Source organism: Oncorhynchus tshawytscha, unplaced genomic scaffold, assembly GCF_018296145.1.
Source record: "Oncorhynchus tshawytscha isolate Ot180627B unplaced genomic scaffold, Otsh_v2.0 Un_scaffold_8217_pilon_pilon, whole genome shotgun sequence".
NCBI lineage: Eukaryota > Metazoa > Chordata > Actinopteri > Salmoniformes > Salmonidae > Oncorhynchus > Oncorhynchus tshawytscha.
The window spans coordinates 34,639-59,494 of record NW_024609570.1 but is presented as its reverse complement, the minus strand read 5'-3'; the positions used below and the strand labels follow the sequence as shown (position 1 = coordinate 59,494).

The window sequence follows — 24,856 nt, the reverse complement described above, 5'->3', positions numbered from 1 at the left end:
GTTATCTGACACCATAACTTAATAAGGAAATGTGAAATGAAGTATTCTGTGTCATAGCTGACTAAGATCACAAATGGTCAGAGATAGTGAAAGAAAACGCAGGCAATAACATTGTAAAATGAATTAAATCCATGATGTGTATATATATATATACATATGGAAACCATGGAAACCATGGAATAGTAGGTGTGTCCTACTATTGGCACAGCATAATAGTTCATGTCTTCACTGTTATTCTACAATGTAGAAAATAGTACAAATAAAGACAAACCCTTTAATGTGTAGGTGGATCCAAACTGTTGATTTTAGGGCAAAATCATAAAGTTACAAGGTAATATTATCAAAGTATTGTTGTCATGGTTATCAATCAATCAATCAATCAATAAAAAAAAAATCATCAATAGTTAGCAGAAAGTGGACAGACAGCCACCAATCACAGTGGGGGGGATTTTGAAGAAGAAAAAAATAAAAGCACATGTATTCAGCCAATCAGTGGGTTCAGGAAGTGGTCTTAAAGCCAATGAATGAGTTGGAGGAGCAGCACAGCCACCAAGGCACTTCCAGCGGTCTGACCGGAAGCTCCTGAGGAGGGAAACAGACGTTTAGGCTGCGTTTACACAGGCAACACAATTCTGATCATTTGACAATAATTTGGCATGTCTGATATATATCTGAAATGTTTCCCAAATATGTAAACAGCTCAAAAAACGACATGAGTTTATCTTTTGAGTTTTGATTTAAACTACATTCATATGTGGATTTCAATCCTGATACAATTCCCATCCTCCATATACAAGGATGCTCAGACTTACATTGAAGTGGTTTTGCATATTTTTTTTGCATACCGTTACCAAGACTACCACCCCAAAGTTTAAAGTATTAATTATTATCAATTATTCCAGAGCTAGCCAGCTGAAGAGTTCCATCAATCACTCCTGGGCTACAATCACCTATCCGGACCCGTTTTACTGCCAACGCGGAGCCCGGGCCTTCACAACTGGACTACCGACGTTATCTACCCGAAGGAGTTATCTGCTGCCCTATCAGAGACTACATCAGTGTTACTGCTGCCCTATCAGAGACTACATCAGTGTTAGTGCTGCCCTGTCAGAGACTACGTCAGTGTTACTGCTGCCCTGTCAGAGACTACATCAGTGTTAATACTGCCCTATCAGAGACTACATCAGTGTTACTGCTGCCCTATCAGAGACCACATCAGTGTTAGTGCTGCCCTATCAGAGACTAACTACATCAGTGTTAGTGCTGCCCTATCAGAGACTACATCAGTGTTAGTGCTGCTCTATCAGAGGCTACATCAGTGTTAGTGCTGCCCTATCAGAGGCTACATCAGTGTTAGTGCTGCCCTATCAGAGACTACATCAGTGTTAGTGCTGCCCTATCAGAGGCTACATCAGTGTTAGTGCTGCCCTATCAGAGACTACATCAGTGTTAGTGCTGTCCTATCAGAGACTACATCAGTGTTAGTGCTGCCCTATCAGAGACTACATCAGTGTTAGTGCTGCCCTATCAGAGACTAACTACATCAGTGTTAGTGCTGCCCTATCAGAGACTACATCAGTGTTAGTGCTGCCCTATCAGAGACTACATCAGTGTTAGTGCTGCCCTATCAGAGACTACATCAGTGTTACTGCTGCCCTATCAGAGACTAACACATCAGTGTTAATGCTGCCCTATCAGAGACTACATCAGTGTTACTGCTGCCCTATCAGAGACTACATCAGTGTTAATACTGCCCTATCAGAGGCTACATCAGTGTTACTGCTGCCCTATCAGAGGCTACATCAGTGTTACTGCTGCCCTATCAGAGACTACATCAGTGTTACTGCTGCCCTATCAGAGACTACATCAGTGTTACTGCTGCCCTATCAGAGACTACATCAGTGTTACTGCTGCCCTATCAGAGACTACATCAGTGTTACTGCTGCCCTATCAGAGACTACATCAGTGTTAGTGCTGCCCTATCAGAGACTAACTACATCAGTGTTAGTGCTGCCCTATCAGAGACTACATCAGTGTTAGTGCTGCCCTATCAGAGACTATATCAGTGTTACTGCTGCCCTATCAGAGGCTACATCAGTGTTAATACTGCCCTATCAGAGACTACATCAGTGTTAGTGCTGCCCTATCAGAGACTAACTACATCAGTGTTAGTGCTGCCCTATCAGAGACTAACTACATCAGTGTTAGTGCTGCCCTATCAGAGACTACATCAGTGTTACTGCTGCCCTATCAGAGACTATATCAGTATTAGTGCTGCCCTATCAGAGACTACATCAGTGTTAATCAGGAACAGGGTTGGAGTTTAAACCTACAGGAGGGCATCTCTCCAGGAACAGGGTTGGAGTTTAAACCTACAGGAGGGTATCTCTCCAGGAACAGGGTTGGAGATAAAACCAACAGGAGGGTATCTCTCCAGGAACAGGGTTGGAGATAAAACCTACAGGAGGGTAGCTCTGCAGGAACAGGGTTGGATTTAAAACCTACAGGAGGGTAGCTCTGGGGGGGGGGGTCTGTGTCAGGTTTAAAATAATATAAACACACCTGGAATGTCAACATCACAGTGCTTGTATTGAGTAAAATACCAATGATTATGTGAAAGGTCATGTCACATTGGAGCCATTGGGCTTCTCTTCGGAGTTAGTGTTTCTATGTGGTGATGCTCCTCTTCAGTTCCAAAGAGGAGCTTGTCATTACAAGGAGAGCGCGGTCACAGAGGTAATAGGAACGCTTTTCATTACAAGGAGAGCGCGGTCACAGAGGTAATAGGAACGCTTTTCATTACAAGGAGAGCGCGGTCACAGAGGTAATAGGAACGCTTTTCATTACAAGGAGAGCGCGGTCACAGAGGTAATAGGAACGCTTTCATTACAAGGAGAGCGCGGTCACAGAGGTAATAGGAGCGCTTGTCATTACAAGGAGAGCGCGGTCACAGAGGTTTTTCATTATACCATGTGTGAATTCTATTGTTTCATTTTTAATATATATGTTTTTCCATAACAGGACCTTCTCGACAGACCAAGACCGATGGACGACCGAATCTATCAACCTGCCAACCAACCAAACTATCAACCAACTAACCTAACAACCAATCAATCAATCAAACAATCTTCCAACTTACCAACCATCCAACCTACCAAACAACCAACCAATCTTTCAACAAACCTACCAATCATCCATCCATCTCACCTGTGACTTCCACGTTAACAGTACAGGTGCTTTTCCCCAGGGGGTTGATGGCGATGCAGGTGTAATTTCCGGAGTGAGACTTGGCCATGTTGGTGATGGTCACTACGGATCTCTCTTCCATGGTGTTGGGGTCAGCATGGGAGAGCAACCAATCGTAGGAGGGGGCAGGGTTACCATTTGCACTACAGTTAAGTGATAGGGTGTCACCCTCCGTGATGCTCATGGAGAAACATCCAGGACTAGTGATCTGAGGCTTGTCTGAGGGGGGACAGTGAGTGAGTGAGTGTGTGTGTGTGAGAGAGTGAGTGAGTGAGTGAGAGTGAGTGAGTGAGTGAGTGAGTGAGTGAGTGTGTGAGTGAGTGAGTGAGTGAGTGTGTGTGTGTGTGTGTGAGAGAGAGTGAGTGAGTGAGTGAGTGTGTGTGTGTGTGTGAGAGAGAGAGTGAGTGTGAGTGAGTGAGTGTGTGTGTGTGTGTGAGAGAGTGAGTGAGTGAGTGAGTGAGAGAGAGAGTGAGTGAGTGAGTGAGTGAGTGAGTGAGTGAGTGAGTGAGTGAGTGAGTGAGTGAGTGAGTGAGTGAGTGAGTGAGTGAGTGAGTGAGTGAGTGAGTGAGTGAGTGAGTGAGTGAGTGAGTGAGTGAGTGAGTGAGTGAGTGAGTGTGAGTGAGTGAGTGAGTGAGTGAGTGAGTGAGTGAGTGAGTGAGTGAGTGAGTGAGTGTGTGTGTGAGAGAGAGAGAGAAACAAGTTGATTAATGAGAGAAAATGAAGTGAAAACAACATGCGTCAACGTCATGACTCGTCTGGTATCTAATTAACTAACAGTTGTACTAAATGTGTGTAGACAGAGAACCAGAAGGACTCACAGTGCACGTTGGTGTTGAGGCGGTTTGAGTCCATTACAGGAGGAGGTTGGGGTCCCTCTGGTCCCAGATCCAACATGGCTGAACACAACAACTGGGCCCCGTCATCATCTCTACCAGGGGTGAAGTCCAGGGTGTAGGTCCCATTCTCTGGTGTGTTGATGTTGTCCTTGGATTTCTGTTGTGTGTCTAATTCTGTCTGTTCACCTGTGGTAGAGACTTTGTAGAAGGTCACCCTGAGTCTCCCAATAGGAGCGATGTTCTGGACAAGACACTGTAGCAGGTACTGATGCCCCTCAACCATCGGATCAGGGTACTTCCTGTAGCTGATGGAGACACTGTCTGGAAGCTCTGTGGAGGAATGGAAACACACAGTGATTAACAGTGCAGAGCCATACTAAGAGTTACATTCAGAAACACCAGAGAAGATAAGAGAGAGAGATGTCACTCACTATAAACTGTGATGTTTAACTCTTTCTGACACTGGCCTCCGTCTGTGAAGCATGTAGGTTTGATCTTCCAGTCAGTCACACTGTCAAATCAAATGAAATATTTAAAGTGTATTTAAAATAAATCAATGAAAATAAAAAAACAGAAGGCAATACAAGCGATGAATAAATGTATAAAATAATAGTAAAACCAATCATTAAAGACCATCGAAGCTAAATAACAGTAAAGTCAAACTATAAAGGTGTTTTTTTTAAAAAAAGTCTCAGCTGTGTAACAAGTCTGCCTCTCTCACCTGTCCACCTTCCAGTTTAGGATCTTCACCTTGTTGTCTGTTAGACCAACCCCTCCCTGGGTGGCTTCCCAGCCCATCTCTACAGGGGTATCTGAGCTGCAGTTAGAGGAGGCTGGGTCTCCATACTTCACCACCAGCCTGGCAGGACTGATCACCAGGCACTCAGCATCTGGAAGACCAAGGACCAAGTGAAAACGTTATTGTTCTGTCATTGTTCATTTTATTGTTCAAACCAAACAGGACGATATTATTGTCTAATGTTTATCTATCTGTATGTTAATCAACTACATGTTACACTCCATAACCCAGACTGTCCAATTTATCAATTTCAAAATACTTCATATTAAATAAATAAAGTACTAAAATAGAAAAACGAAACAGAAAAACACCTAAGCTTATTCAGAGTCGATTGCGTCAATCTAATTGATATAGTAATAAAATCCCCATCAAAATACGTCTGTTGAAGCTGTTTTTTGTGTTGGCTGCGTCTCAGTCTACTGCATCCGCCTTTTGTCGTCATTCTGCATCTGCTGTGGAAAGTGGCTACAGTGGAACGATGAGACTCTCACGAATATGAATGTGTTCCCCGTTCTGCTCTACAACCATCACAAACCCCACGGGACTCGTCTGAAGTCGGTACCGCCGATGTGCCAACTTCCGTCTGTGGCGTCCGAACCTTTTGGTAAACAAACTACTATGACATCACTATGGAAACGGGAAACTCTCAGGTAAACTATAAATACATTGCGGTGTGTGTGTGTGTGTGTGTGTGTGTGTGTGTGTGTGTGTCCCCCATGTGTCAAAAGCTAAATATATATTCCCTTGTAAATATTTTTTGGGGGATACTAACAGGAATCCTAAAATCAAATAGTTAAATGATCAATGGTACGACTATTTTAGAACAATTCCCGATGTAATCTCAGTAGAATGTAATTTACCAAGCACCTGTATCACAACATTGTTCTAGACCAGAAATCTAATTTACCAAGTACCTGTATCACAACATTGCACTAGAACAGACGTCTAACTTACCGGTGAAGTCACAATACAGAGACAATAATGAAACTAGTATTACAATCTCCATTCCCCGTAATAATCCCTGAGCGTCCCTCAGTGAAGGACACTGTATTCTGTTAGGCGAGCTGAATCATTTTGACTGGAAACTCCCCAACGATCCGTCCTCCTCTCTCTCTCTCTCTCTCTCTCTCTCTCTCTCTCTCTCTGTCTCTCTCTCCTGCTTCTCTAAGGGCAGTGAGGGGGAGAGGATGGGGGTGTAGTAGGTTCCTGTCGGTGTCATTGGTTTGGAATTTCCCAAAAAGCTCAAGAAAAACATTGTTCTGTTCCTCCCCGAGACCAGAAACATATTTCTGTGTGACAGTGCAGGCTACAGAGAGGTGAGTGAAAGATGGAGAGAGAAATGGAGAGGGAGATGGGGGAGAGAGAGGGAGATGAGATCTTATCTAGATCTTATCTGTCGGAAAGATATCAGTTTGTCTCTGTGAATGGATTGTCCTCTGACAAATCAACTGTAAATGTTGGCGTTCCTCAAGGTTCCGTTTTAGGACCACTATTGTTTTCACTATATATTTTACCTCTTGGGGATGTCATTCGAAAACATAATGTTAACTTTCACTGCTATGCGGATGACACACAGCTGTACATTTCAATGAAACATGGTGAAGCCCCAAAATTGCCCTCGCTAGAAGCCTGTGTTTCAGACATAAGAAAGTGGATGGCTGCAAACTTTCTACTTTTAAACTCAGACAAAACAGAGATGCTTGTTCTAGGTCCCAAGAAACAAAGAGATCTTCTGTTGAATCTGACAATTAATCTTAATGGTTGTACAGTCGTCTCAAATAAAACTGTGAAGGACCTCGGCGTTACTCTGGACCCTGATCTCTCTTTTGAAGAACATATCAAGACCATTTCAAGGACAGCTTTTTTCCATCTACGTAACATTGCAAAAATCAGAAACTTTCTGTCCAAAAATGATGCAGAAAAATGAATCCATGCTTTTGTCACTTCTAGGTTAGACTACTGCAATGCTCTACTTTCCGGCTACCCGGATAAAGCACTAAATAAACTTCAGTTAGTGCTAAATACGGCTGCTAGAATCCTGACTAGAACACCAAAAAATTGATCATATTACTCCAGTGCTAGCCTCCCTACACTGGCTTCCTGTCAAAGCAAGGGCTGATTTCAAGGTTTTACTGCTAACCTACAAAGCATTACATGGGCTTGCTCCTACCTATCTGATTTGGTCCTGCCGTACATACCTACACGTACGCTACGGTCACAAGAGACGCAGGCCTCCTAATTGTCCCTAGAATTTCTAAACAAACAGCTGGAGGCAGGGCTTTCTCCTATAGAGCTCCATTTTTACGGAACGGTCTGCCTACCCATGTCAGAGACGCAAACTCGGTCTCAACCTTTAAGTCTTTACTGAAGACACATCTCTTCAGTGGGTCATATGATTGAGTGTAGTCTGGCCCAGGAGTGGGAAGGTGAACGGAAAGGCTCTGGAGCAACGAACCGCCCTTGCTGTCTCCGCCTGGCCGGTTCTCTTCTTTCCATTGGGATTCTCTGCCTCTAACCCTAGTACAGGGGCTGAGTCACTGGCTTACTGGGGCTCTCTCATACCGTCCCTGGGAGGGGTGCATCACCTGAGTGGGTTGAGTCAAAGATGTGATCATCCTGTCTGGGTTGGCGCCCCCCTCCCCTTGGGTTGTGCCGTGGCGGAGATCTTTGTGGGCTATACTCAGCCTTGTCTCAGGATGGTAAGTTGGTGGTTGAAGATATCCCTCTAGTGGTGTGGGGGCTGCGCTTTGGCAAAGTGGGTGGGGTTATATCCTTCCTGTTTGGCCCTGTCCGGGGTGTCCTCGGATGGGGCCACAGTGTCTCCGGACCCCTCCTGTCTCAGCCTCCAGTATTTATGCTGCAGTAGTTTATGTGTCGGAGGCTAGGATTAGTTTGTTATATCTGGAGTACTTCTCCTGTCCTATTTGGTGTCCTGTGTGAATTTAAGTGTGCTCTCTCTAATTCTCTCTTTCTCTCTTTCTTTCTCTCTCTCGGAGGACATGAGCCCTAGGACCATGCCCCAGGAATACCTGACATGATGACTCCTTGCTGTCCCCAGTCCACCTGGCCGTGCTGCTGCTCCAGTTTCAACTGTTCTGCCTTATTATTATTGGACCATGCTGGTCATTTATGAACATTTTAACATCTTGGCCATGTTCTGTTATAATCTCCACCCGGCACAGCCAGAAGAGGACTGGCCACCCCACATAGCCTGGTTCCTCTCTAGATTTCTTCCTAGGTTTTGGCCTTTCTAGGGAGTTTTTCCTAGCCACCGTGCTTCTACACCTGCATTGCTTGCTGTTTGGGGATTTAGGCTGGGTTTCTGTACAGCACTTTGAGATATCAGCTGATGTACGAAGGGCTATTTAAATCAATTTGATTTGATTTAGATGGGTGGGGGAGATGGGGGGGAGAGGGGAGATGGGAGGGGGAGAGAGAGGGAGATGGGGGGGAGAGAGAGGGAGATATGGGGGAGAGAGAGGGAGATGGGGGAGAGAGGGGAGATATGGGGGAGAGAGAGGGAGATGGGGGGAGGAGAGGGGGGGGGGAGAGAGAGGGAGATGGGGGAGAGAGAAGGAGATGGGGGAGAGAGAGGGAGATGGGAGGGGAGAGAGAGGGAGATGGGGGAGAGAGAGAGGGAGATATGGGGAGAGAGAGGGAGATGGGAGGGGAGAGAGAGAGGAGATGGGGGAGGAGAGAGAGGGGAGATGGGGGGAGAGAGAGGGAGATGGGGGGGGAGAGAGGGAGATGGGGGAGAGAGAGGGAGATATGGGGGAGAGGGGGAGATGGGGGAGGGGAGATGGGGGGGAGAGAGGGAGATGGGAGGGGAGAGAGAGGGGAGATGGGGGAGAGAGAGGGAGATATGGGGGAGAGAGAGGGAGATATGGGGGAGAGAGAGGGAGATGGGGAAAGAGAGGGAGATGGGGGAGGGAGAGAGATATGGGGGAGAGAGAGGGAGATGGGGAAAGAGAGAGGGAGATGGGGGGAGAGAGGGAGATGGGGAGAGAGAGGGAGATGGGAGGGGGAGAGGGAGATGGGGGGAGAGAGAGGGAGATATGGGGGGGAGAGAGGGAGATATGGGGGAGAGAGAGGGAGATGGGGGAGAGAGAGGGAGATGGGGGAGAGAGAGGGAGATGGGGGGGAGATGGGGGAGAGAGAGGGAGATGGGGGGGGGAGAGACCCAAATAAGGACAGTAGTGTATAATGGAGTGTTGGAAATAGAAAACTGTCTGATTTATTCTCTGTGCCACCAGGCGTCTCTCACCACAAACACACACTGTCTCATCTGATGAGCCCATTCTATTGAAAGGTAGCAGGTTTCTTACCCAAATGACTTTAGTTTCTGTGTTTTTTTTAACCATAATTCTACACTGAGTTGACCAAAACCCAGCAGCGTTGCAGTTCTTGACATGAACCGGTGTGTCTGGCTCCTACTAACATACCCTGTTCAAAAGCCACTTAAATAGATTTGCCCATTCACCCTCTGAATGGCACACATACACAATCCATGTCTCTAATATCTCAAGGCTTTAAACATCCTTCTTTAACCTGTCCTGTCCTCCCTTCATCTACACTGACTGAAGTGGATTTAACAAGTGACATCAATAAGGGATCATAGATTTCACCCGGTCAGTCAATGTCATGGAAAGAGCAGGTGTTCATAATGTTTTGTACACTCAGTGTCCGTGACATATGTTTAGTTGTTTTGTACTTCAGCACTTTGGATTTGACATTATACAACGACTACGAGGTTAAACTGCAAACTGTCAGCTTTAATTTGGTGAACCGTTTAGAAATTATAGCATTTTTTTTTACAAAGTATCCCCCATTTTATAGGACCAAAAGTATTGGGACAAATTCACCTATATGTGTACTTTATGTAAAGTGGTATATAGGTATGTATATGTGTATTAAAGTAGTAAATAGTTAAGTATTTGGTCCCATATTCCGAGTACCAGATGATCACATCAAGCTTGTGACTCTACAATCTTGTTGGATGCATTTGCTGTTTGTTTTGGTTGTGTCAGATTATGATGTGCCCAATAGAAATCAGTGGTAAATAACGTGTCACTTTAGAGTCTCTTTTATTGTAAATAAGAATATAATATGTTTCTAAACACGTCTACATCCATGTGGACGGTACCATGATTGTGGAGAGTGAGAAAGTTACAGACCAAAATATCATATACCTCCAAGACATGCTAACCTCTCACCATTACAATAACAGGGAGGTTAGCATTTCATATCATATACCTCAAGACATGCTAACCTCTCACCATTACAATAACAGGGGAGGTTAGCATCATATATCATACCCTCAAGACATGCTAACCTCTCACCATTACAATAACAGGGAGGTTAGCATCATATATCATACCCTCAAGACATGCTAACCTCTCACCATTACAATAACAGGGAGGTTAGCATTTCATATCATATACCCCCAAGACATGCTAACCTCTCACCATTACAATAACAGGGAGGTTAGCATTTCATATCATATACCCCCAAGACATGCTAACCTCTCACCATTACAATAACAGGGGATGTTAGCATTTCATATCATATACCCCCAAGACATGCTAACCTCTCACCATTACAATAACAGGGGAGGTTAGCATTTCATATATAACCTCACACTCAACGTCAACAAAACTAAGGAGATGATTGTGGACTTCAGGAAACAGCAGAGGGAACACCCCCCCCATCCACATCGATGGAACAGTAGTGGAGAGGGTAGCAAGTTTTAAGTTCCTCGGCATACACATCACAGACAAACTGAACTGGTCCACTCACACAGACAGCATCGTGAGGAAGGCGCAGCAGCGCCTCTTCAACCTCAGGAGGCTGAAGAAATTCGGCTTGTCACCAAAAGCACTCACAAACTTCTACAGATGCACAATCGAGAGCATCCTGGTAGGCTGTATCACCGCCTGGTATGGCAACTGCACCGCCCTCAACCGTAAGGCTCTCCAGAGGGTAGTGAGGTCTGCACAACGCATCACCGGGGCAAACTACCTGCCCTCCAGGACACCTACACCACCCGATGCTACAGGAAGGCCATAAAGATCATCAAGGACATCAACCACCCGAGCCACTGCCTGTTCACCCCGCTGTCATCCAGAAGGCGAGGTCAGTACAGGTGCATCAAAGCTGGGACCGAGAGACTGAAAAACAGCTTCTATCTCAAGGCCATCAGACTGTTAAACAGCCACCACTAACATTGAGTGGCTACTGCCAACACACTGTCAATGACACTGACTCTACTCCAGCCACTTTAATCATGGGAATTGATGGGAAATGATGTAAATATATCACTAGCCACTTTAAACAATGCTACCTTATATAATGTTACTTACCCTACATTATTCATCTCATATGCATACGTTGATACTGTACTCTATATCATAGACTGCATCCTTATGTAATACATGTATCACTAGCCACTTTAACTATGCCACTTGGTTTACATACTCATCTCATATGTATATACTGTACTCAATATCATCTACTGTATCTTGCCTATGCTGCTCTGTACCATCACTCATTCATATATCCTTATGTACATATTCTTTATCCCCTTACACTGTGTATAAGACAGTAGTTTTTTTGGAATTGTTAGTTAGATTACTTGTTCGTTATTACTGCATTGTCGGAACTAGAAGCACAAGCATTTCGCTACACTCGCATTAACATCTGCTAACCATGTGTATGTGACAAATAAAATTTGATTTGATTTGATTTTGATTTTGATTTGATATCATATACCTCCAAGACATGCTAACCTCTCACCATTACAATAACAGGGAGGTTAGCATTTCATATCATATACCCCCAAGACATGCTAACCTCTCACCATTACAATAACAGGGGAGGTTAGCATTTCATATCATATACCCCCAAGACATGCTAACCTCTCACCATTACAATAACAGGGGAGGTTAGCATTTCATATCATATACCCCCAAGACATGCTAATCTCTCACCATTACAATAATAGGGGAGGTTAGCATCATATATCATACCCTCAAGACATGCTAATCTCTCACCATTACAATAACAGGGGAGGTTAGCATCATATATCATACCCTCAAGACATGCTAATCTCTCACCATTACAATAACAGGGAGGTTAGCATCATATATCATACCCTCAAGACATGCTAATCTCTCACCATTACAATAACAGGGAGGTTAGCATTTCATATCATATACCCCCAAGACATGCTAACCTCTCACCATTACAATAACAGGGAGGTTAGCATCATATATCATACCCTCAAGACATGCTAATCTCTCACCATTACAATAACAGGGGAGGTTAGCATTTCATATCATATACCCCCAAGACATGCTAATCTCTCACCATTACAATAACAGGGAGGTTAGCATCATATATCATACCCTCAAGACATGCTAATCTCTCACCATTACAATAACAGGGGAGGTTAGCATCATATATCATACGCTCAAGACATGCTAACCTCTCACCATTACAATAACAGGGGAGGTTAGCATCATATATCATACGCTCAAGACATGCTAACCTCTCACCATTACAATAACAGGGGAGGTTAGCATCATATATCATACCCCCAAAACACGCTAACCTCTCACCATTACAATAACAGGGGAGGTTAGCATTATTTCGGCATGATATTTGTGTGCCAGAGAGCTAAACAGAACTGAGGAAGTTGATAAGATCTGAACACAAACAACATTCCTGAACTACCTCTGTGTAATGTCAGCCCTCCTCCTCCTCTTATACTTGTCCCAAATGGCACACTATTCCCTATATAGTGCACTACGTTTGACCAGTGGCCTATGGCACCCTATTCCCTATATAGTGCACTACGTTTGACCAGTGGCCTATGGCACCGTATTCCCTACGTAGTGCACTACGTTTGACCAGAACCCTATTCCCTATATAGTGCACTACGTTTTTGACCAGTGGCCTATTCCCTATATAGTGCACTACGTTTGACCAGTGGCCTATTCCCTATGTAGTGCACTACGTTTGACCAGTGGCCTATTCCCTATATAGTGCACTACGTTTGACCAGTGGCCTATGGCACCCTATTCCCTATGTAGTGCACTACGTTTGACCAGTGGCCTATGGCACACTATTCCCTATATAGTGCACTAGGTTTGACCAGTGGCCTATGGCACCCTATTCCTTATGTAGTGCACTACGTTTGACCAGTGGCCTATGGCACACTATTCCCTATGTAGTGCACTACGTTTGACCAGTGGCCTATGGCACACTATTCCCTATATAGTGCACTATGTTTGACCAGTGGCCTATTCTCTATATAGTGCACTACGTTTGACCAGTGGCCTATTCCCTATATAGTGCACTACGTTTGACCAGTGGCCTATTCCCTATATAGTGGACTACGTTTGACCAGTGGCCTATGGCACCACATCAGGAATAGGGTGCTGTTTGGGACCTATATTCCAGGAGTTTATAATGTCTCTGTTAATGGTGCATTCAAGTAGTGTTCAGTCAGATTCTCAGATGTACCTCTCCCTCCCTCTGCCCTCTCTATCTCCCTCTCTTCGCCCTCTCTATCTCCCTCTGCCCTAATCTCCCTCCCTCTCTACATCCCTCCCTCCCTCTGCCCTATCTCCCTCCCTCCCTCCATCTCCTCTCTCCCCCCCTCCCTACCTCCCTCTGCCCTATCTCCCTCCCTCCCTCCATCTGCCCTCTCTCCCTCCCTCCATCTGCCCTCCCTCCCTCCCTCCTCTAACTTTTTCAAGCTCACTCTCTACCCCTTCCTTCTTTTTCACTCATCCAGCTCCCCCGACTCTGAGTGGTACGTGTTTACTCAGAGGAAGGGAGAGTTTCTTATCAGAAGGGTAATACAGACACAGATACACAGAGTTTCTATCCATCAGAAACAACAGGGCTACTGCTGCTGGGAGAGGAGAGGCAGAGTGAGGCATGAAACAGACAACGTTAAAGCTCTGGTTTAAAAGTAGTATGTAGGGAATAGTGTGCCATTTGGGACATGAACACCCTTGGCCTTGGTACTGACTACCCTTTGTACTGGCTACCCTTGGTACTGACTACCCTTGGTACTGACTACTCTTGGTACTGACTACCCTTGGAACTGACAACCCTTGGTACTGACTACCCTTGGCCTTGGTACCGACTACCCTTGGTACTGACTACCCTTGGCCTTGGTACTGATTACCCTTGGCCTTGGTACTGACTACCCTTGGTACTGACTACCCTTGGCCTTGGTACTGACTACCCTTGGCCTTGGTACTGACTACCCTTGGTACTGACTACCCTTGACCTTGGTACAGACAATCATTGGCCTTGGTACTGACTAAGCTTGGACTTGGTACTGGCTACCCTTGGTACTGACTACCCTTGGCCTTGCTACTGACTAAGCTTGGACTTGGTACAGACTACCCTTGGTACCGACTACCCTTGGCCTTGGTACTGACAATCCTTGGCCTTGGCACTTGTTACCCTTGGCCTTGGCACTTATTACCCTTGGCACTTATTACCCTTGGCATTGGTACTGACTCCCCTTGGTACTGACTACCCTTGGCATTGGTACTGACTCCCCTTGGTACTGACTACCATTGGCATTGGTACTGACTACCCTTGTTACTGACTACCCTTGGCCTTTACTGACTACCCTTGGCCTTGGTACTGACTACCCTTGGTACTGACTACCCTTGGCATTGGTACTGACTACCCTTGGCCTCAGCACTTATTACCCTTGGCCTTGGTACTGACTACCCTTGGCATTGGTACTGACTATCCTTGGTACTGTCTACCCTTGGCCTTGGCACTTATTACCCTTGGCCTTGGCACTTATTACCCTTGGCCTTGGTACTGACTACCCTTGGCCTTGGCACTTATTACCCTTGGCATTGGTACTGACTATCCTTGGTACTGACTACCCTTGGCCTTGGTACTGACTACACTTAGTACTGACTACCCTTGGCCTTGGCACTTATTACCCTTGGCATTGGTACTGACTACCCTTGGCCTTGGCACCTATTACCCTTGGCATTGGTACTGACTACCCTTGGTACTGACTACCCTTGGCCTTGGTACCGACTACCCTTGGCCTTTACTGACTACCCTTGGCATTGGTACTGACTACCCTTGGCATTGGTACTGACTACCCTTGGCATTGGTACTGACTACCCTTGGCATTGGTACTAACTACCCTTGGTACTGACTACCCTTGGCCTTGGTATTGACTACCCTTGGTACTAACCACCCTTGGCATTGGTACTGACTACCCTTAGTACTGACTACCCTTGGCCTTGGAACTTATTCACTTGGCATTGGTACTGACTACCCTTGGTACTGACGACCCACACTTAACCAAAAAAACTAAAAATCATTAAACAAATCCAAACATATTCTAGATTCTTCAAAGTAGCCACCCTTTGCCTTGATGACAGCATGTGTGTGTGTATATATACAGTGGGGCAAAAAAGTATTTAGTCAGCCACCAGCTGTGCAAGTTCTCCCACTTAAAAAGATGAGAGAGGCCTGTAATTTTCATCATAGGTACACTTCAACTATGACAGACAAAATGAGAAAAAAAATCCATAAAATCACATTGTATGATTTTTTATGAATTTATTTACAAATTATGGTGGAAAATAAGTATTTGGTCAATAACAAAAGTTTATCTCAATACTTTGTTATATACCCTTTGTTGGCAATGACAGAAGCCAAACGTTTTCTGTAAGTCTTCACAAGGTTTTCACACACTGTTGCTGGTATTTTGGCCCATTCCTCCATGCAGATCTCCTCTAGAGCAGTGATGTTTTGGGGCTGTTGCTGGGCAATGTGGACTTTCAACTCCCTCCAAAGATTTTCTATGGGGTTGAGATCTGGAGACTGGCTAGGCCACCCCAGGACCTTGAAATGCTTCTTACGAAGCCACTCCTTCGTTGCCCGGGCGGTGTGTTTGGGATCATTGTCATGCTGAAAGACCCAGCCACGTTTCATCTTCAATGCCCTTGCTGATGGAAAGAGGTTTTCACTCAAAATCTCACGATACATGGCCCCATTCATTCTTTCCTTTACACGGATCAGTCGTCCTGGTCCCTTTGCAGAAAAACAGCCCCAAAGCATGATGTTTCCACCCCCATGCTTCACAGTAGGTATGGTGTTCTTTGGATGCAACTCAGCATTCTTTGTCCTCCAAACACGACGAGTTGAGTTTTTACCAAAAAGTTATATTTTGGTTTCATCTGACCATATGACATTCTCCCAATCTTCTTCTGGATCATCCAAATGCTCTCTAGCAAACTTCAGAAGGGCCTGGACATGTACTGGCTTAAGCAGGGGGACACGACTGGCACTGTAGGATTTGAGTCCCTTGTGGCGTAGTGTGTTACTGATGGTAGGCTTTGTTAGTCAGTACCAGCTCTCTGCAGGTCATTCACTAGGTCCCCCTGTGTGGTTCTGGGATTTTTGCTCACCGTTCTTGTGATCATTTTGACCCCACGGGGTGAGATCTTGCGTGGAGTCCCAGATCGAGGGAGATTATCAGTGGTCTTGTATGTCTTCCATTCCCTAATAATTGCTCCCACAGTTGATTTCTTCAAATCAAGCTGCTTACCTGTTGCAGAGTCAGTCTTCCCAGCCTGGTGCAGGTCTACAATTTTGTTTCTGGTGTCCTTTGACAGCTCTTTGGTCTTGGCCATAGTGGAGCTTGGAGTGTGACTGTTTGAGGTCCTGGACTTTTATACTGATAACAAGTTCAAACAGGTGCCATTAATACAGGTAACGAGTGGAGGACAGAGGAGCCTCGGGTGCAGGTCTATCGTGCCAAACAGGTGCCATTAATACAGGTAACGAGTGGAGGACAGAGGAGCCTCTGGTGCAGATCTATCGTGCCTGTAGCCGATCAAAACATGAAAAAAACAAAACACAATTCTCTTAGACGAGATCCTAGAAATAAACAGTTTTGTCACCATCTAGTGGACGATCTTTGTAATTACCAGACCAGAAATCATTCTAAATTGCACGCCTTTGCAGGTTGTCAACAAGGCAATTCTGCACCTCCGAAACAGTCTGTGGTCAAAAAGGTGAGTTCAATGCGAAATGCTCATCAGATGTCCAGAGATGTATAGTATAGCCACTTAAAATTCATGTTGCTTATATTTAACATTGGGTGTTAAGTGTTGCAAACCACACATTTTATGATTAAGTAATAAGGCCCGAGGGTGTGTGGTATATGGCCAATATACCACGGCTGAGGGCTGTTCTTAAGGCATGACCCAACGCAGAGTGCCTGGATAAATCAAATGTTATTTGTCACATGCGCCAAAATCCAACAGGTGTATAGACTTACAGTGAAATGCTTACTGACAAGCCCTTTAACCAACAATGCCTTTTAAGAAAAATAAGTGCTAAGAAAAATATTTACTAAAATAAACTGAAGTAAAAAAAAAATTAAAAAAACATTTAAATAAATAAAATAAGAAAATAGAACACAGCCCGTAGCCGTGGTATATTGGCCATATATCACACACCCTGAGACGCTTTATTGCTGTTACAAACTGGTTACCAACATAATTAGCGCAGTAAAAATGTCATACCTTTGGTATACGGTCTGATATACCACAGCTGTCAGCCAATCAGCAATCAGGGCTCGAACCACCCAGTTTATAATGCTTTATATATAATAACATCGCAACACTAATACAAATATTATTTTATAACAAATGTGTTTTTCGAATTGTACGGTTTACGACAATTAACATGTAATGCCAACCACCCCCTTTAACTGTGAATCCCTCTGATTTATTTATATTAACACATATAATGCCAACCACCCCCTTTAACTGTGAATCCCTCTGATTTATTTATATTAACACATATAATGCCAACCACCCCCTTTAACTGTGAATCCCTCTGATTTATTTATATTAACACATATAATGCCAACCACCCCTTTAACTGTGAATCCCTCTGATTTATTTATATTAACACATATAATGCCAACCACCCCTTTAACTGTGAATCCCTCTGATTTATTTATATTAACACATATAATGCCAACCACCCCTTTAACTGTGAATCACGCATACACACATACCGCACACACTAGTGATGCACGTGTTGACTCATAGGGTCATTCAATTGTGTGTGGCTGAAGGGCGGGTTGAGTGGGTTGAAAAAAGAGGAAGTATCGCTTAAATAAATCTATAAATGTATAATTCTTGTGTAATTTATTCAGGCTAAATTTAGGTTTTTCTTTCATTATTTTAGGCTATCTGGTATTAGTGTATAAACCAAAACTTTAGAGCTTAACTGCACGCTCGCCAAATAGCCGAAACGGACAATCGACAAAATAATGCTTTTGGCAGCAAAAGTTAACGTCAATCCACGGAGGGCAAAAAGGGACATTGTCGACGTTGAATTAAATAAGACGAAATGCTGCGAAGGGAAAGTTGAAAATAAAGAGAAAGGAGAGCCAGAAAAGTAACGTTTGGAAAAGAAGTGGTAAACGAGATGATTGGGAGGTAATATATAAATTCGACAGTCACAAGACGGGACTTCAAATAGGGGCTATGGCACATCAAGGGAACTGCATCCTTCTGTTCAGATGTATTACATGGAAATAGGGGCTATGGCACATCAAGGGAACTGCATCCTTCTGTTCAGATGTATTACATGGAAATAGGGGCTATGGCACATCAAGGGAACTGCATCCTTCTGTTCAGATGTATTGCATGGAAATAGGGGCTATGGCACATCAAGGGAACTGCATCCTTCTGTTCAGATGTATTGCATGGAAATAGGGGCTATGGCACATCAAGGGAACTGCAGCCTTCTGTTCAGATGTATTGCATGGAAACGGAAATCTGTTGGTAGGTCTATAACTTCTCATATAGCCATAATATGAACTCTTGCAGAACTAAGCATTTCTTGCAGTAAAATGATACACCAAATGTTGACAAAATGTGGACTTGGGAACAGGAGCGGAGAAATATGAATTCTTTATTTCTGCCTACTTGAGAGAATACAAAGCTCCGTTAGATACCATCTGTAGAGGTGCCGTCTTCATCATTAAACATCATTAAACCTGATAGTATTTCAACCACATAAAAGCCGAACTGCAACCTCATCAGAAACATATTGGGTTTCATTTTCACAGCTTTCTTTCTCCTTTACAACCGGTCAAATTGATGTCATTTGGACATTTTGCACAGAAAATCTTTTCCGTTTTATTTTTGTTGCGTCATTGTATTTTCTCGCCGGTCCCTAAACGTCTTCGCTCTGCGTAAGATGACAGAGAGAACTTTACGGATGTCAACTAGATTGAAGCGTTCATTCTATCGATCTATTACATTATTACGTTGATCAAGGGTTTATGTAGTATTCTAGGTCAACATATAATGACAAAGGAGAAGCTACATGCATCTAATTATAGAATAGTCGACTAACAAACAGCCTACCAAAATGTAGGAAATTATCATTTATATCTAAATCAGGTTTATAAAAAAAACTACTCCCCCTGTCAAAAAAAATCGTTCCGCTCTCTTTGACTGTAGCCTATTGCATATTTTCTATATTTGCGGGTTAGGGTTGGGTGCGGCCCTCAGATTTTCACTTCATCACATCTAGTCGGGTTGTTGTGGATGGGTTATTAGCAATTCTGGACGGGTGCGGTTGAACAAACAGCTGACCTGCGCACCACTAACACGTACACACACATGGAATTTAATACGTCATTGAACCATGGCAGGAGGGAGGATGTATTCCTAAAGAATTCACCCATTCACTGTCAGTCATTAGTTATCTAAAAGACTTGAAATCAAATGCACAGTACCAACATGTATTTAAGGAAACAAAACAGAAAAAATACCTAAACTATTAAACTCAACTTAATTCCGCACTCGTCACAGAGTTGTGGAATTAGACAGAAGTCTAACTTACCGGTGAAGTCACAATACAGAGACAATGATGAAATAAGTAGACCAATTAAAATCTCAATTTTCCATCGAACTAACAACGAACGTCCCTCGGTGAAGTATTCCGCTATTCTGTTAGACGAGCTGATGAAGAAATGCGCTCGTTCTGCTTTGCAGAAGACCGTTGAAAGTGAAAGTAGTCTAGACTGGAAAACGCCCCAGCGACCCCTCCTCTTCCTCCTCTCTCTCTGAGTCTTCTATTATCTACAGCAGTGGTATTCATAGTCGGGGTCACGAACTCGAGGGAGAACTGCAGTGCACTCGCCCAAAGCATAAATAAGAGTATAGATTAGTGTATGGGACAATAGGAGAGGATAGAGGGCAGGGGTGGAGAGGAAGAGGGTATAGGCAGGAGGGCAGATATCAACCAGTCAACCAACATCTGCATTGTCACACACATAATTCTATCACTGACACTGGTGTCCAATCTATATATATATATATGTGTGTGAGTGAGTGAGTGAGTGAGTGAGTGAGTGAGTGAGAGAGTTAAGGGCAGTCGTCTATAATGGAGTGTTGTTTAGGTTAGAGGTGTCTTTCATCAAACAGTAACAGTGACCCAGATCAGGACAGTCGTCTATAATGGAGTGTTGTTTAGGTTAGAGGTGTCTTTCATCAAACAGTAACAGTGACCCAGATCAGGACAGTTGTCTATAATGGAGTGTTGTTTAGGTTAGAGGTGTCACTTTAATCAAACAGAACCAGAATGAAAGAATCATTGGTGTTTCTCACTCTGAAACCCCTGAAAAACACATTCTATTGATATATTCTCATATTCCCTGATCAATTAAGTTCGCGGTGTCTCCATGGTAACGGACATGTTTGTCCAGTCGCCGGGGAGCTAAACAGAGGAAGTGAATCTGCACGGCAGGAAGTTGATTATAGATCCGACAGAGAGAAAGAAAATATGCATTCTTCCTGACAGCCTTAAAATGGCTTTGAGCAAGAAATTGAACATCCCGAACCAAGGTGCATTTAGTGGCAGCAAGCATTGTAGACCAAGCTAAAGAGTACATGAAGTCTTTCGAACAGACTTACAAAGAGGATACATGTCACAGACACAACAAATTGACTGTCAGGAGTTAAATGGACTTGACATGTGGAAAGGCATTGTGGGAAGGTTTAGAAAACTAAGACGGGAACACAGTTGTGTACTGTGAAGTTAACGTGAACGTGCTTCATATTACAACAGAAGGAGGCCGATAAATCCTCATGTGTGTTCTGCTGTAGTCTACATTGATTGAAGTTATATTCTGATATTGTGATATTTGTCCTACTGTTACATTGACGTGTTGTAAGGCCCACAGCTGAGTGTGTGTTCATGTGCATATGGCCCGTGTTGTAAGGCCCACAGCTGAGTGTGTGTTCATGTGCACATGGCCCGTGTTGTAAGGCCCACAGCTGAGTGTGTGTTCATGTGCATATGGCCCGTGTTGTAAGGCCCACAGCTGAGTGTGTGTTCATGTGCATATGGCCCGTGTTGTAAGGCCCACAGCTGAGTGTGTGTTCATGTGCATATGGCCCGTGTTGTAAGGCCCACAGCTGAGTGTGTGTTCATGTGCATATGGCCCGTGTTGTAAGGCCCACAGCTGAGTGTGTGTTCATGTGCATATGGCCCGTGTTGTAAGGCCCACAGCTGAGTGTGTGTTCATGTGCATATGGCCCGTGTTGTAAGGCCCACAGCTGAGTGTGTGTTCATGTGCATATGGCCCGTGTTGTAAGGCCCACAGCTGAGTGTGTGTTCATGTGCATATGGCCCGTGTTGTAAGGCCCACAGCTGAGTGTGTGTTCATGTGCATATGGCCCGTGTTGTAAGGCCCACAGCTGATGTGCATATGGCCCGTGTTGTCATTCATGTGCATATGGCCCGTGTTGTAAGGCCCACAGCTGAGTGTGTGTTCATGTGCATATGGCCCGTGTTGTAAGGCCCACAGCTGAGTGTGTGTTCATGTGCATATGGCCCTTGTTCTGCAATAACGACTAAACATGTTGCTCAACATTGATGTCTCGAAAATGAGGCTATAAGAAATTCAGACTTGTTTAAGCCCCACAGCTAAACTCGAGTAGGTTGGCATACTATAGGCCCCTCAAACTCAACTCTGGATCTTGAAGCCAGTTCCACTGTACTTTTTAAAAAATGGTTCCCTTCTAATCAGGGAATGATTTACACCTGGGACACCTGGTGTGTGCAATCAATTATCAGGCAGAACAGAAAACCAGCAGGCTCCGGACCTCGTAGGGTCAGAGTTGACTGCCCCTGGTATAGGCTATATGCGTATGACCGGTGTTCAGTAGTGACGTCTAAACTGGTTTGAAGGAATCATCACCTTGAAGCGCGCTGTCCTGTTTCACCACCATATATAGTAGGCTACTTGGCTGTTTGCTCTGCTGCGCTGCTACTTTGTGGTTGACACTTTTTTTTCCTCATGCGTTCCGGTACCTCAAGCCCCCGGATATCCCCCCTGTAAGCTATTGTAAGAGAGAGAAAAAAAAGTTAGAGAGATAGAGGGTAAGAGAGAGAAAGAGTAAGTACATCTAATTCTGCCATTCATTCGTGTCACAATATCGTGATAAAATGTTCACTGTCTTGAAAATAGAACCCTAACGTTCTCTTTGGTATCGCGTGATTTTACGTCAGTCTCATTAAGACTACAGAACTGGCAACGTACAAGTTGTCTTTATTGTCAACATACCAGACAATTTGGCGTTGACACTTCCTCCCACTGGTGTTCACACGGAGCGATTAAGGCCACGCCTCCTACAAGTCACACCCCCAAACATTATATCGTATCAGTTAGAAAACAAAACAAACAGGCAACTTCTGCGCACTTGGGTGCTGCTGTAGTTACATTGGCAGTGCCAGTCCAATAAGGCTTGAGGTCATCAGCCACTGATACGTCAACGTATTTTCTCCGGTTACTTTGATTGGACTGACGTCTGTTCATTTCATCGTCTACCACGCCTTCTAGCTAGCTAGCTGAAAAGTTATCATGTCGACTATATCTAATCAGGCTCAGAGCGTTTTTCTGCTATGTACCAATACTCTAACAATGTAGAAGTATTGTAGACCCGTGCTGAATCTGACTTGGGGAAGTAGTCTATTGTAGTCCCATGCTGAATCTGACTTGGGGAAGTAGTCTATAAGCTGATCATAAGCTAATGTTATCTTTGAGGGGCCATAAACCAAACATTGTAATGTTTGAGTGTGAAGTTGTTTCAATGCATAATAGCTTTTTTTTAAATTGAGGTTGAACACCAGAACTCCAGAACACCAGAACTCCAGAACACCAGAACTCCAGAACTCCAGAACCACTACTAAGGAAGAAGTCCTCCAGAAACAGCTGCCGTCACTATAAACTGTGAACCTGATCCCCCTCAACTCCATGGTCACCATACTGTAGCTGGTCCGGATCCCCCTCAACTCCATGGTCACCACACTAGCTGGTCCTGATCTCCCTCAACTCCATGGTCACCACACTGTAGCTGGTCCTGATCCCCCTCAACTCCATGGTCACCACACTGTAGCTGGTCCTGATCCCCCTCAACTCCATGGTCACCACACTGTAGCTGGTCCTGATCCCCCTCAACTCCATGGTCACCACACTGTAGCTGGTCCTGATCCCCCTCAACTCCATGGTCACCACACTCTGGTCCTGAAACTCCATGGTCACCACACTATGGTCACCACACTGTAGCTGGTCCTGATCCCCCTCAACTCCATGGTCACCACACTGTAGCTGGTCCTGATCCCCCTCAACTCCATGGTCACCACACTGTAGCTGGTCCTGATCCCCCTCAACTCCATGGTCACCACACTGTAGCTGGTCCTGATCCCCCTCAACTCCATGGTCACCACACTGTAGCTGGTCCTGATCCCCCTCAACTCCACATGGTCACCACACTGTAGCTGGTCCTGATCCCCCTCAACTCCATGGTCAACTCCATGGTCACCACACTGTAGCTGGTCCTGATCCCCCTCAACTCCATGGTCACCACACTAGCTGGTCCTGATCCCCCTCAACTCCATGGTCACCACACTGTAGCTGGTCCTGATCCCCCCCCTCAACTCCATGGTCACCACACTGCTAGCTGGTCCTGATCCCCCTCAACTCCATGGTCACCACACTGTAGCTGGTCCTGATCCCCCAACTCCATGGTCACCCACTGCTGGTCCTGACCCCCTCAACTCCATGGTCACCACACTAGCTGGTCCTGATCCCCCTCAACTCCATGGTCACCACACTGTAGCTGGTCCTGATCCCCCTCAACTCCATGGTCACCACACTGTAGCTGGTCCTGATCCCCCTCAACTCCATGGTCACCACACTGTAGCTGGTCCTGATCCCCCTCAACTCCATGGTCACCACACTGTAGCTGGTCCTGATCCCCTCCATGGTCAACTCCATGGTCACCACACTGTAGCTGGTCCTGATCCCTCAACTCCATGGTCACCACACTGTAGCTGGTCCTGATCCCCCTCAACTCCATGGTCACCACACTAGCTGGTCCTGATCCCCCTCAACTCCATGGTCACCACACTAGCTGGTCCTGATCCCCCTCAACTCCATGGTCACCACACTAGCTGGTCCTGATCCCCCTCAACTCCATGGTCACCACACTGTAGCTGGTCCTGATCCCCCTCAACTCCATGGTCACCACACTGTAGCTGGTCCTGATCCCCCTCAACTCCATGGTCACCACACTGTAGCTGGTCCTGATCCCCCTCAACTCCATGGTCACCACACTGTAGCTGGTCCTGATCCCCCCCCTCAACTCCATGGTCACCACACTAGCTGGTCCTGTCCCCCTCAACTCCATGGTCACCACACTAGCTGGTCCTGATCCCCCTCAACTCCATGGTCACCACACTAGCTGGTCCTGATCCCCCTCAACTCCATGGTCACCACACTAGCTGGTCCTGATCCCCCTCAACTCCATGGTCACCACACTAGCTGGTCCTGATCCCCCTCAACTCCATGGTCACCACACTAGCTGGTCCTGATCCCCCT

The 24,856-nt window shown here is 45.1% G+C and overlaps 1 protein-coding gene across 2 annotated transcripts; it reads right to left on the bottom strand.

The window, feature by feature from the left end:
* Positions 1-254: 254 nt before the first annotated feature.
* On the bottom strand, positions 255-5,998 carry LOC121845170 (vascular cell adhesion protein 1-like). 2 transcript variants are annotated; one of them, XM_042315949.1, is made up of 7 exons: positions 5,836-5,968; positions 5,259-5,479; positions 4,804-4,972; positions 4,514-4,593; positions 4,065-4,412; positions 3,208-3,465; positions 255-582 (listed from the first exon to the last, which is right to left on the bottom strand). In XM_042315949.1, exons 3-7 carry the CDS (start codon positions 4,878-4,880, stop codon positions 512-514), a joined length of 834 nt encoding a protein of 277 aa, XP_042171883.1. In that variant the 5' UTR covers positions 4,881-4,972; positions 5,259-5,479; positions 5,836-5,968; the 3' UTR covers positions 255-511. The 2 variants fall into 2 exon arrangements, with proteins under 2 accessions (XP_042171883.1, XP_042171882.1); XM_042315948.1 differs by lacking the exon at positions 5,259-5,479 and having other exon boundaries at positions 5,836-5,998.
* Positions 5,999-24,856: the final 18,858 nt, after the last annotated feature.

Bases quoted from the DNA above. Each gene is read 5' to 3' on its own strand.
- LOC121845170 (XM_042315948.1), bottom strand. From the start codon at position 5,887: ATGGAGATTGTAATACTAGTTTCATTATTGTCTCTGTATTGTGACTTC. The intron at 3,466-4,064 runs GTGAGTCCTTCT...GTCCCCCCTCAG, and splicing joins CCTCAACACCAACGTGCACT to ACAAGCCTCAGATCACTAGT. The intron at 583-3,207 runs GTGAGATGGATG...TTCCCTCCTCAG, and splicing joins TGTTAACGTGGAAGTCACAG to GAGCTTCCGGTCAGACCGCT.